Here is a 13,803-nt window from a genome sequence, read left to right on the forward strand (position 1 = left end):
ACACACTGACGTGATGTTCATCTTCTGCCATGAAATCTGTCCAATCCCCTGAAGGATGGAGGAGAGGAGTATACGGAAGAGCTTTCCTTACCTCATTGGTGTTCCACCGATGTCTCTCCTTGGGCAGGGAGGAGCATTTGGGCAGACATTCGAGCAGCTTCTTAGGCAGGTAGATTTTCAAATGTCCATGTTCATCTGGAGACAAAAAAAAAAGAAAAGCAGAACATTCACAGTGTGCTGGGGAAAAAAAATCCAAAGTGATCTTCTTGGTGTATACCAGTGTTCCTAAACATCACTAGGAGATACGTATAACGCTAATTGTTCTTACACATCAAAACATATTCATCTGAAAATGACTGGGTCAGAACGGGAGAAAAGCTCAAAGGGAAAAAAAAATCCTGTTCTTGTTATGATTCAAAATGAAAATCTGTAGAAAATCCCTGTTAAAAATGAATAGACTTAATAGCACTGAAAAAAAATGAAATAAGAAAGCATAAGCGTAACTAAAAAAAAAAGCTGTAATGTTGTGAAGTGAAACGGAACGGATTTAAGGCACGAGGTGTGCACAACCTCTCAACCAGGACTGCTGTAATTTTTGCTTTTTGTTCTAAAACAACAATATTTCTTTTCCTACTATCTTATCATGCAAGAGTGCGCGCTCAAATACATAACAAGCAAATTGGGTGACAACGCAGAAGCATTTCAAGGTTATTGATAACCGTTTGAATCAAGGGCTCGGGCTTCTTAAGGAAGTCAATGTTTAGCCCTTAGGGAGAAGGAAGCTCCACATTGCGTGCTGAGCCTGCTTATGAATAAAAGCAAAATTAAAAAAAAAAAAAAAAAAGTTAGGGAATGAGAGTACATGGGAGACAGAAAGGGACTGGAGTGTGTCCTCTAGGAACGCATAAAGACATTGGACAGGAAGAGAAAGTGAAGCTACAGATGAAGATAGTGAGTCCTCTGGGATTCGGCTTGGCAAGCACTCAAACTTCAGGCTTAAGAACAAACAGATAGCCAGGGGAGAGAGGCACACGGTGAAGGTTAGGTGACTTGAAGCTTCTACGCCGGGATCTGTTTGTGCTTTGCCTATGCATGAACTGACGGCCGCGTGAATAATTTAAAGCTATAGAGCGAGAGTAGCAGAAGAGCGAGCCTGAAAGGCTACTCTCTTGTGATTCCAATAATCAATCCTAATCTTTACTACAACAGACAAAATAATACATCTCAGTAACATTTTTCTGTCCGAGATACATTACAATGATGCGCTGAAGTTAGTTACTAAAATGTTACTTTTCTTTAAATTTTTATCTTTTTTACTTGCAGAGAAACACAACTTTACACTTTCCAGACACGGACAAAACAGAAATTCATTAGCTGGGCCTGTCGATGTTTCTAACTGACCTGGCTAAAATGAGGTAACTAACAAAGTGTAACAACCAATGACCACATAATTAGCTAATAATAGTTATTGCATCGATATAGACTAAACTCACGGATCATGATTCGGCACAATACCACTTTTGTCTTTTTTGATAATGAACCCCGAGCCAACCGATCCTGATAACCGCCTGATATTCTTTCTTTTAAAACTACTACACTTTCATTTTTTACATTTTTTTATATTATTTTTGATCCACCATTTTTTGTTGGTATTGTCCAGATATGGATACTTGGTATCAGATCAGTGTCTCCTCTAATGATCATGTAGCAGCAATCAACAAAAAATCATTTAAGTGTTCGATATTTCTCGATTTGTTTAACCATGATGCCACTGTGATGGCTTTATCCTGCATTTTTCCAGTGTTTCAATGCTTTCAGAAACCTAATGAAACGATTCTTTTCCTAATTAATCCAGTAAAAAACTATCTACCATCATCCTCGTCAGTGTTTGTAGTGCCTCAAGTGGTGGGAATGAGTTACAGCACCAAGGTATACCTACATAGAAACTTACACAAATATCCAACATAAATAAATGATGAAAAAATAACGACATTGATTATAAAATTGTGCCTTGGCTACTCATCTATCCACTCTTTACATACCGATGTTTTCATGAGTAAAAAAAAAAAATTAAAGTTGGCGAGGCGCCTCATCAGTGCAAAAGCAAACAGCTTCACAAAGGGCAACGCAATGAGAATGATAAAAGGACAAGACGAGCAAGCCACTTATTTACAGGGTAATTAAGGATAGTCTATATATCTGGCAACCTCCCATTTCTCCGTTGCCCTTGCACCCCGCTTCCTTTCAGCAGGTTTGGCAGAGTGATAGACTCATTCTAAGGCCTGCCATTTACTCTCATTGTACTGAATTAAAGCAAGAAGCTTTTAAATTATGCTGACACTCAAGACCGTGGCCTTAGGGACGAATTTTAATCACAGTGCCACCACCGTCTGCCAGAAACACCGGCCATGGTGTCTTTCTGCCACTGGGTACATTCCATGCTGGAGCCAACAGAACATGGTGGACGGAGAACCCAAAAAAAACCAACAAAAAGTAAAAGAAAAAGAAACTTACAGCACCCACACAGAATGTGTACATATACACGCATGTTAACGCCAACACACACACACACATTGCCCAAAGGAGGTCTGAAGAAGTGTCCGGGTTAGAGACAAGACAAACTTTAAAGCCAGCCTTGAAGGTATTTGCTCATGGAGGCTCTGTGTGAGGACACACACATATACCGTATACATACACATATCTTCGCCATACCCAATTATGCATTTGTTAGCAAAATCTAACATTTTGAATGCTGCCGTTGATGAAAAAAAACTAATTTCCTATTTAGCAAGTATATTGGAGGCAAGCGCATGGGGACTTCACATGAATATCAATGCGTGCTCAGCACTAATGCCAGTGCAGTGTCTGCACCAAGCCCGTGTCTAATACTTCTACATTACTTCTACACCTTGGAAAAACAGACGATGCACATTAAATGTACATCAAACCTTCCTTTGAAAATCCAAAATTAAATCCCGGGTTAGTTAAAGTTACGTGGGAAGCGCTCGTCTCGTCTCCTCTCGTTTCATCTCATCACGCCTCTTTTACAACTTTGACAAAAGTACAGAATCTAGTAATAAGTAATCTAGTAATTAGTTCATGGGTCTTAAGAGAGCATAAAGGTTATTAAGTGATTATGGCAACTTGCTTAGTTTGTAGAGTAGAGAATGAAGATGGACTGAAGAATGAGAGCTACATATAAGGCACACTTGACAAGGTACATCAGGAGTTGATTTTCTTTAAGAATGGTTATGAATGGGTTATAATGATTTTACACCAGATGGTGGGCTACATCATGGTACAGTCACTCAGTAGAATCATAGAGAACGTACTTCGCATGACAAATAATCTGCTACAGGCTTCCATGAACACACAAATTACAATCCCTGCACTCGGTTTTCGAGACGCAAATCCATAATCAACAATCTCCCCTCAAAAAATTTACATAGGACTAAATTACAATCAATGTCCAATGGGTTTTTTCATAGTTCTCATTCATCTTCAGTAAGCACTGTATGCTGGTCAGGGTCGCATGGATCCTAGGAATGCTGGACGCGAAAACAAGAACCAGGAACACAAGCTGGATAGACAATTTACAGTAGCCGATGTTTGGGAAGGTGGGAAGAAAATGCTTGCAAACAGGAACAACATAGACACAGTAACCCGAGTTCAAGATCAAACCATGAACCTGGTGAGGTGCCTCTGCGTCCTGCCACATGTCCATGATGCTCCTCTCATTAACTCCTACATCATAAATTCTTTCAGTGTAACTGAATTGAGATCTTTATGATAGGTTAAAAAAAATCATTCAATATGACCAGCATAGCCTCTGTCTGTTCTGGATAAACACGGCAGGGCTCTGTCCTCCTGTGCGTCCCTTCTGAGGATTAGCGCAAATCCGCCTTCCGTAATGACTTTGCACTGTTTGCATGCACAGCTTGGCTCGAAACCAGCTTTCTGTCATGGTCACTCTATTAGAAAGGAGAAGAATGGACACAGTGACTTTGAAGTCATCAGTGCTGAGTCAGTTTTTGATAAAAAACGTTACTTTTTTCTGTCCCCTCGTCAGGGATGATGGAGATTTTCTGACGCCGTGTTTGCAGATGAGGATTTCTGCTTCTTAACCTGTCATAGGAACTTTGTTATGGTGTTTGTCAGAGTATGAATTGTCCTGCTGACTTTTTCGATTACTTTTAAATTATTAACAAACGCTGTACATAATGGTTCAGACGGCCAATTTGGAGAGACGAGACTAAAAGAAGAAGGCATTAATGAGATCTTTTCCTTTATTCTGTCGTTATATAGCAGCCTTGCAGCACTCAAAAAAAGCCGTAATTTCCATACGACTTGTTAAATGGTGTGTAACTGACTCTAGGCCCTGTCCGCGTGACCGTAAAGAAAGTACAAATATCATCTGTCAGGCTAAACTTTCAGAGTAAAACTAGCAGGGAAGTAAAGAGTAAAACCTGTCTGTAACCATCTGTCACTTTTCAAAGGACACTTGTTACAATTTCAGAATATAAAACAAAAATAAACAAAAAGAAATTGATGTCCTATGTGTTATGGTAATTTGTTATGCTTTTATTCAGTAGAATAGCTTTGTCTGGTAATTAAAGTGTCTTCTTTCTGCATTATAAGAAAAGAAAAAACCTGCCTTCCTTAAACTTACTGGCTCCTTCAAAATACATCACTGTGTGGGAATTGTGCCAGTATTCAAACTGGGAGCTTTGGAAATTACTGCACCCTTGCTGTGGGATTCAAGTAGACATGTTTACAACAGATATAGCTCCGGTTAATATATATATATATATATATATATATATATATATATATATATATATATATATATATATATATATATATATATATATATATTTTTTTTTCAGAGCAGCCTTTTAATATATTTTTCTACCTGTAAAACTGTCATACTTACATTAAAAGCGGAAGGAATCGAACCCCATGAGTGAGATAGCTGTCAGTTAATTAGAAAACTTTCTACAATAAAGACAGCAAGAAAATGCTGGGGCAAGCAGCACTTAATGCTCCCAATACAGATATTAAAGGGTATCTGGGGAAATTTAGATTTTTTTTTTTCCCTTCATTTTTTCCCAAATAAAATTAATGTGACAGAAATAAAGGCTCATTGCGCAGCAGCTCCAGGCAGCCAGGGAGAGGGATGGGTCTGCATGTTAATTTATCACAGTGCTGATAAACTTCGACTAATCTTACTGGTATTAGTCAGGTTGGTGAGACGCTTATTGGAGAGCGGCGGAGTAAAAAGAGTGCTTTTTCTTTTTTTTTTGCGCTCTTTACTTTGTGTGTTGTGGGACTCTACAGGACTCGGGACGCAGGCCTACGCTTAAAAACCTCGGTCCTAGACATCAAACATCTCCTACACATTTATTCCCCACGTACATACAGGTTACGTAAATACCAGTAGCGTAGTTGTCTATATGGTAATTTCTAAAGGACGAAAGGTGAACATGCAGACACTGCTAAGTCACACCCACAATATGTTATCTAATGGTGAGCCAAATGGAGACATGGAGATAATAATGCAAATACACCCCCGCACGCATACACACACACACACACATGCACACACACACATGCACATACTGTAGATCCTGTAATTTGTCATCCCTCTGAAAAGCTACGACGTGTATTACTATAATTCAGTGACAGTCATAGTAGAAGAGAGCTGAAGTTACAATCAAGAGTGTGCACTGAAGCGTGAAGCATATTAGCATACTAGGGCTTGGCTTAGGAAAAAAAAACATCACAAGCTTGATCCACGGAGCTGCTGAATAAATTATGAAAATATATAAACTAATTTGACGGAATAATGCAGTTTATATTCTCGACTGCAAAATAAAATAAACCACCCAGAGCTGAGAACAATAAAATGTCAATCGAATTAGAAAATGACTCAAAGCCTCGGACTCTGGAGAAATTGATTTAGTACCGAATTCTTTCTAGTTCAACTGAATTGTGGCCAGAAATAGACTGGGAGGATCTGTCTGAGGAGCCGGGGTGATGCGAGGTGTCGATGTGATTCTGTCCACGTTCTAGGAAAGTGCCAGACACTCCAGACTGACCTACAGCCCGGTCCATCTCCAGGTCCTCTGGTGTTAGAACAATCTGGATGTAGGTGCTAATCTGGGGCTTATCAGATGTCAAGTCTTGTGTGATTTACTGTATTTGTCATGGCAGGCTGAGCAGGCGTCACTCCAGATAGCCGAGGGATAAAGAGGGCTGGAAAAAAAAAAGTCCTGGATCGATAGTATGCTTCTTCGTTGCCTTTGTGTCATGGGATGCTCTTTCAACTTTTTTTTTTTTTTTGCTATGATATGTGTTGTGAGGAAGTCTCCTGAAAAGGTTGTGACACTGACAAAAAGCTGGAGATATAAGCCATATGAAAAAGCTAGCATGATGAGCCATTGTATTGTATTGTGGCAGTCAGATGATCCATGCTATCAAACAAAACAAAAACAAAGCCTAGTTTAAAAACAAGGAAAATAATTTATGGTAAAAAATATATTTCTCTCTCTCTCTTTTATATATATATATATATATATATATATATATATATATATATATATATATATATATATATATATATATAAACCTGCCATTGATTTATATTTAGCTGAAAATGATGCATCGTTTTAACATGGGTGCTTGAGTCCTTACAGGCAGAACCATGACATTGTTCGGAGCGCTTTTGTGCTTCAGGTCATGCTGGTCAGTTTCAATTTCAGTTCACCCGCCTGCTCCGGGATCAATACCAATCAAAGCAGTGATTGCTCTATTGTTCTCTGTAATAATAGTGCTCCTTTATTGACTCCGTCCTCCATTACCATCACTGACCACATCTGCGTCTTTCAATACATCACGCCCCGGATAACTATCTGGCAGTTGAGAAGACGATATCTTGTTTACACTTGTGTGGCTTAAATGCTAAATTTAGCCATTAAAACGTCACCATCATCTCCTCAGGCAATTTCTCTGATTGTGTTGGACAGTTTTACCATTTAGGTTACTTCAAGGTACCTATCCTAGAGGCCTTCATTTGGATGTGTTCCTCTGATACCAAGCAATAACTGGTTCAATATATGTTTGTTTCTGCAATCAGATATTGAATCAAATGCATTAAATGTGCTTGCTCTGGGGATGTCAAAGTCTGAGGTTTTATAAATTGAATATCTAGTGGTGGATCAGAAATTAACTGCAGTGTGAAACTACATGCTTTATAAGACAGCTACAGAAATTACACACGGCACGTGGGAGCATACGCAGCTCGGTTTGAGGAAACGTGGGAAAATGTCTTGGTAACAGTGGGCAGTTTTGATTTCGGGAAGCCGGCTCATGCGGGAGAAGCTGCTTACTTGGGCATGCAAGGGCAATGAGGGGGTACCAATCCGTATCTTACTCCTGGACAACAAGTAAATCCAGGCAGTGTTCACTAACGGAGGCATTCATCAAGACAGGAGATATGAGAATGCTCAAATACACATGGAGTCAATCATGCAAATGAGTGTATGAATACAAATGGATAAAGAGCTAAGCTATGCATACAAAATGCACTTTAGACTGCTGGCGGACAATCTGTCCTCTCACCTCTCTCTCTCTCTCTCTTTAAACCAAAGCATTTTATGACATCGACTTTGTCTCACAGGTCTTCTGATTCCTCCTTAAACTTGTGCAGCATATGTGCATTTATATCAGTGCTTTGTTTCTCTTACAGATGTTCAGTTCATTGATAGTCTATCAGTACAAGGTACAAGAGTGACAAAAAAGGACTGCACTAGGGAGAGACTTCAAGGTTAGGGGTTCAAGTTAGTCTATTCCAATCAGTCTCTGCTTTCAACTCTGACTCCTAACTCAACCCGGAGCTCGGCAGCCACTCTTCTCTCTCGTTGTCCTTTAAGTAAAAAAGCTCCGGCAAATCATTTGTTTCTTTCTGCTGCGAATAAATCTTTTGATTATTCTATGTATCTCAATTAATACACTGTTCCACCAATTTGTATAATCTTTGAGGCACAGAATTTTCTATTAATTGCGACGGCATTTTGGAAAAATAGTGTCACAGCTGATGAACTGTTTGAGAAATGGTATTTCGGGTCTCCACGGTCCCGCTTCATCTTGTCTTGTAACTCTTCTGCCAGAAGATATGTGAATAATTTTTTTAAAAAAAGAATAGCTCAAGCTAGTGTTATCTAATGGCATGATGCTGCTCTTGGAAAGAGACTGACAGTTTTCATGAAAATTAAGACCTGGTTTAATAACTATGCATTTGGATTTCCAATGGAAGAGGACCAGGATAGAAAAAAAGGGATTTTTTTTATACAGTTAGTTAGCCAGCTCTCAGGCTTTTGCTAAACCAGGTTCAGGTTCAGGATTGCTGGAAAGTCTGTTTCATTACCTGCATACTGAGTTCAGAAGCACATCCTACTTGAGAAAAATACACGAGACCTATCCTACCAGAAGCAGCTGAACCTCTTCTACAAACAATACTCCTCTTTCAGCAGTGGTTATGTACCTAAAAATGGTTATTAAAAAAAAATTTTTTATCTAGCTGACAAAATGTAGGACAAGCACGGAACTACTCTTTATTGCCAAGGTTGTGGCTCCATAGCTAAACTCATCCTTTCAGTCAGGGTTTTAGGCCTCATCACACCTCTGCTTAAAGTAGCAAATGACCTGCTACTGACTTCTGCTCGGGGTTTAGTACGAGTGTAACGTGTCTGTGACAACCGACAAATACTCAGTGATTCGCGTTTGGGAAATAAACAGAGAAACGTCTCCAACGACAGAGTCTTAGTTCTGCTTCTGATCTGGAAGCCTGACAAACGGAGCCTTAGTGGCTTAAACACCAACACAGCAAGAAACGCACAAGACACGTATCTAACCAGCCACTAATTACGCTGTGGAGCTTGTTAACAACTAGGCAGAGGACCCTTTTGCCATTTGGCCGCTGTTTAAACAAGCGTCTCTTGGAAACAGTTTGATCACTCAGCGAAGACATTAAAAACCACTGGATAAAAGAAATTGAGCTGAAAAAAAAATCAAGGGGGCATAGCAGTGGTTTCTTTTTTTGGCATTCTTGGAAAGTGAGCTAGTAAACACACACACACACACACACACACAGAGAAGCTGATGCCTGGGCTCTGCTCAGAGTGTGCTGTGTGTTGATTAGGCATGACAATGAGCTGCTGCCTCCAAAAATATGCTGCGCGTTCCGGTGCACCATGGCCATGCATGAATAAACATGATCTGTAATGAAGCTGAATGACAATGAAGAAAAAAAAAACAACCCTGATAAACCAAGAAAGAACTCGCCTATTTCTCCACTCCCTCTCTCTCTCTCTCTCTCTCTCTCAAAAAAAGTAGGAGAAGAAGAAGTCACCCACAGAGCCATAGAGCGCTGGGTTATTTTGAATACAGCTCCTGCATAATGGGGACTCGGTTTCATCGATTTGATTCCATTAGCCGAACGCTACACTCCAGTAAACGTATTACGCTTACATCTGTTCAAATCTATTACACCTACTTCTTTCTTTCTCTTCTTTTCTGTTGTGTAATTACGATGTGATTTTACCATTTACGACACCAACTGTAAGAGAAACATCGGTGGTTTTGCTGAGCGACCTTGACATGTGAGGCTAGCGCTATGTTACAATGCTGAAATGAAGGAATTAGCAGAACGCATCAGGACGCGCTGTTTTAATATTTGTTGTTTCTTTTTTAGGGATGCGGTGTGGAAGTGAGCCAGCTGTCTTACTGTTGGTGCCCGTGCCATCTTGGACACCGTTAGTAGCAGTGTGTTTGGCGTAGCTGACGGAGGTTCTGTACATTCGATCTGCATTATGAATTCTCTTCAGTCCTGGGGGCGGCACAGTGGGGAGGGGAAAATGAAGGGAAGTACAGGCATAATCTGTTCTTGGTTATACGTTTTACTCAGTTGTGCTTGTAGCCATGCCTTTAATCCTAGGTTTAAATGAATATAGTCACGCAGAAATGATGTTTGAGATGTTCGAGATGAAGATACGGCAAGCGTCTACACAGGGTTTTATTACATACTTCATAAGTTATCCATTTTGTTTAGTTTACATTCATTTAGTCAGCAACTGTTTAATAAAATATTTCACCGCAAACTCCATCTCAAATCAAATTGACCTAAATCTCAGATGTGTTTAACTTCTGCACAACAGCATCACCGATTGGAAGATGGCAAATTTCGCATGTCACGTTTTTTTAATTCATCAACATTCAACCAGACTCACAGGGATGGTGACAGCTTGACATTTCAATGCAGACAAACTGATTAATCTTTCTGCGTTTTGAGGGAATAAATGTTCAACTTTCCATTTCTGAAAAAATCCTGGAAAGATATTCGGCTATTTTTCTCATCGAAAGACTCACTACCAAAGTGTTTTTTTTTTTTAATCACCAGACAAGTGAGACGTGACGTTACACAATGTGACTACATCGCAAGGTCATGTACAAATAAAGCCTGACTGCGGTTTATTGTTGCAAAGGTCAGAAAGGGGTTGCAAATATGTTGCTGTTAGATGAAATGTGGCATATTGCACAGTCAAACTCCACCTTCGGTATAATGCAAGCGTATCAGCTGGATATCCACTATATTGCCAAAAGTTTTGGGACACCCCTCCAAATCATTGAGTTCAGGTGTTGTTTTTCAGGGGTTGGGCTCGGCCCCTTAGTTCCAGTGAAAGGAACTCTTAATGCTTCAGCTTCATACCAAGACATTTTGGACAATTTCATGTTGTGTGAACAGTTTGGGGATGACCCCTTCCTGTTGAAACATGACTGCACACCAGTGACCAAAACAAGGTCCATAAAGTTATGGATGAGTGAGTTTGGTGTGGAGGAACTTGACTGGCCTGCACAGAGTCCTGCCCTCAACCCCACAGAACACCTTTAGGATGAATTAGAGTGGAGACTGTGAGCCAGACCTTCTCGTTCCTACATCAGTGCCTGACCTCACAAATGCGCTTCTAGAGGAATGGTCAAAATTTCCCATAAACACACTCCTAAACCTTGTGGAAAGCCTTCCCAGAAGAGCTGAAACTGTTACAGCTGCAGAGGGCGGGACAACTCCATATTACATTCATGTGCATGTAAAGGCAGATGTCCCAAAACATTTGGCAACACAGTGTATAACACAAATATTCATGATATATCATAATATATGTAGTAAGATCAAGAACATGGATTAAGAAAAGCCTCCAGTTATACAAAATGGTGGTTAAAAGACCACCATGTGATTTTCAGCATTCTTTTCTTACTGTGCTCGAATGAAGACTGACATCAAACAGACACGACTAAACAGCATGTTAGAATTCGAGAATATAGACAAATCTGAGCTTCTTAAACCTCTTCAGCAGGATATATGGCTAAAATTTTTATTAGAAGTCTTATTTGAGGTATTAATGTGAATTTTAAACATCCTAATTTTGAATATTGCTCTTCAAATCGGTATTAGCCATGCCGGACACTGGATCCTTATAAACATGATGAACATGATTTTTTGAAGTAAATGCACAGAAGTTCTCCCTTCACTCTGTGAGCATTTCTCGCCAGTGGAAGAGCTCTATTTTTAGCTTTCTGTCGGTGCCATTTGGGGTCTGACAGTCTTAGGTTGTAACTGTGACATTTTTTGTGCTTGTTTTTGGAGAGAACTTACAGCATTAATGCTCAGATGACAGCAGCTTGCCTCTGCCAACCTTATTGGTCAGCTCTGTGCAGAGCTCTAAGACTTTAAAGACATGCCTTTAGACTTGAATCCTGGAAGCTGATGTAATTAGATCAGTCTGCTCATTCTTGCCTTTTACTTCAAAGGTAACAAGACTTAACTTAAAACCAGCAAGGCACTTGCAAAGCTAATTGATCTTGCTTAGCTAACAAAAAAAAGGTTACTAGTGCTTTTACTCTGATAACCAAACAACCACATATGGATCATCAAATGTTTTACTTGTTCTGTCGTCCATTTTAGGATCTTCAGGCAGAGCAGCATTTTTCTCACTTAACCGTATAATTGTGTTTCAGGTGTATTACATGTTATTTTCACATAGCCGGGTAATGAAATTGTTTTTTAAATAAAGAAATAAATGCATGTTTCTGCTAAAAGCATTAGCTTAGTCTTTTTATTTTTGATAAAATTGACCATTTTGCGCTAAGCATTAAAATTTCTCAGGCCAATTTTACTTCATTACAAACCAACAGAGCAGCTTGTTCAGCCAGGTTTAGTCATGAGCAGAATGGAGCAGTAAAACACGGAGGAAACTAAAAACTTCAGACGCTGAAGTGTCATCTATTTTCTGTATAATTTCACACAAACAATCCGGAACGTCCGGCTGCATCCGGGTTCCCCCCCCTCCTTATTTTAATTTACTTACTTTAATCCAAACCATATATATATAGTAATAAGAACTATATATATCTCTGCAGTTTGCACGTATGAATGTCGCAAAAGTTTCCTAAACAATTACTTCAGAGAAAAAACTCGCAACCAAAATAATAGACCAATTAAGACATAATGAAGCTATTTTGTGCTACTACGCCCCCTCTCCCTCTGGTTGGCTGAACCAATCCATCAAATCAGCTCTAAGGACTCTTAAAACCAAGCGAGACCTTTCTTAAACACAGAGCGATCAAGCAAGCATGAGAGAAAGTAAAGAGCAAGAGAGAGAGAGAGAGAGAGAGAGAGAGAGAGATGGAGATAGAGAATGAGCGAGCAGCCATCTTTTAATCCATAGCAGCCTCACTAAATTCAATTAGCTGAACAAAATTGCAGAGCTGATTCACCCAGCACAATTTAAAGGCTGCGCCAGTTATATCCCAGAGATGAGAATCTGATAAGTTTGCTATCAACAGCGGCTGCTGTTTATCAACCTCAGCCGTTGATCACACTTCCCCGAGGAGTTCGTCTGTACACAACAGCAATTGCCTCAAGATTTCGCCTCGCTGATATGCACATGGATGAGTGCAGGATATAGGATATATATATATATATATACGGTATGTCCTGACCTTCTTATTAATTCCTGGCTCTGGAAACATGCTGCTTGTGTATCTGACTGAGACTGGCTGAGAGAGAGAAAGAGAGAGAGAGAGACAGAGGAACAGGAAGTTTCTCGGCCTGTGGTGCGTTCGAGAACAAAACTCTGAGGACATCTAAAGGGATGAAGAAGGTGCGTGGATCTGTGTAACATCTCCGGGCCTTTTGCGTGGACCGCTGGAGAATATGCTTCCTGTGTAAAGAACCGATATCCGTAGAACAGAAAGAAAAGACACAGGAAATGAGGTTCGAGAACAAAAAAAGACTGACAGATACAAATGCACGACACAGTTTCCTTCGGCTGAGGTCAAAACAGGTCTCTCTTCTGGGTGGAAAAAAAAGCTACATTACTCTGACACCTTCTCCCATGGGGGCGAAGAAAACAAAAGGCACAGATATCAAGGTTAGGTAGCGTATAGATGTGTGCGTATGTGTCTCACCAGAGCTATAAATCATCCTTTTAAAGTTGTTTCTTTTTAGTTTCGCTGTTAATTGTTGTTTAAGAAGCTAAACACGGGATGCCATGGGTGTAAAATAACTCTCAAGACAACCTCACCAAGACTAAGACTCGCTCCTTTTGATGGAAGTGTTGTTGTGAAGCTGAACGCAGCTCAATATCGCCCCCTGGTGGAGCTCTCCAAATCTGAGCATGGCACTTGAAAACGCTAGTAGTTAGTAAAAACGCCTAAATGTTGACAAAATCAACACGAGCCCTGATT

General features: G+C 39.9%; 1 protein-coding gene across 15 annotated transcripts in view; it reads right to left on the reverse strand.

Annotated features, from left to right (window-relative positions):
* The window catches only part of LOC131342417 (calmodulin-binding transcription activator 1-like), a 244,339-nt gene that overhangs the window by 228,453 nt on the left and 2,083 nt on the right, over positions 1-13,803 (reverse strand). For all 15 annotated transcript variants that reach the window (XR_009203039.1, XR_009203038.1, XM_058373256.1 and 12 more), the window contains exon 2: positions 92-195. Coding sequence is in view for 13 of the 15 variants with exons in the window: in XM_058373256.1 (XP_058229239.1) it covers positions 92-195 (104 nt within the window). In the remaining 2 variants the exon portion in view is untranslated. The remainder of the gene's footprint in view (positions 1-91; positions 196-13,803) is intronic.

This window comes from Hemibagrus wyckioides, linkage group LG21, assembly GCF_019097595.1.
Source record: "Hemibagrus wyckioides isolate EC202008001 linkage group LG21, SWU_Hwy_1.0, whole genome shotgun sequence".
NCBI lineage: Eukaryota > Metazoa > Chordata > Actinopteri > Siluriformes > Bagridae > Hemibagrus > Hemibagrus wyckioides.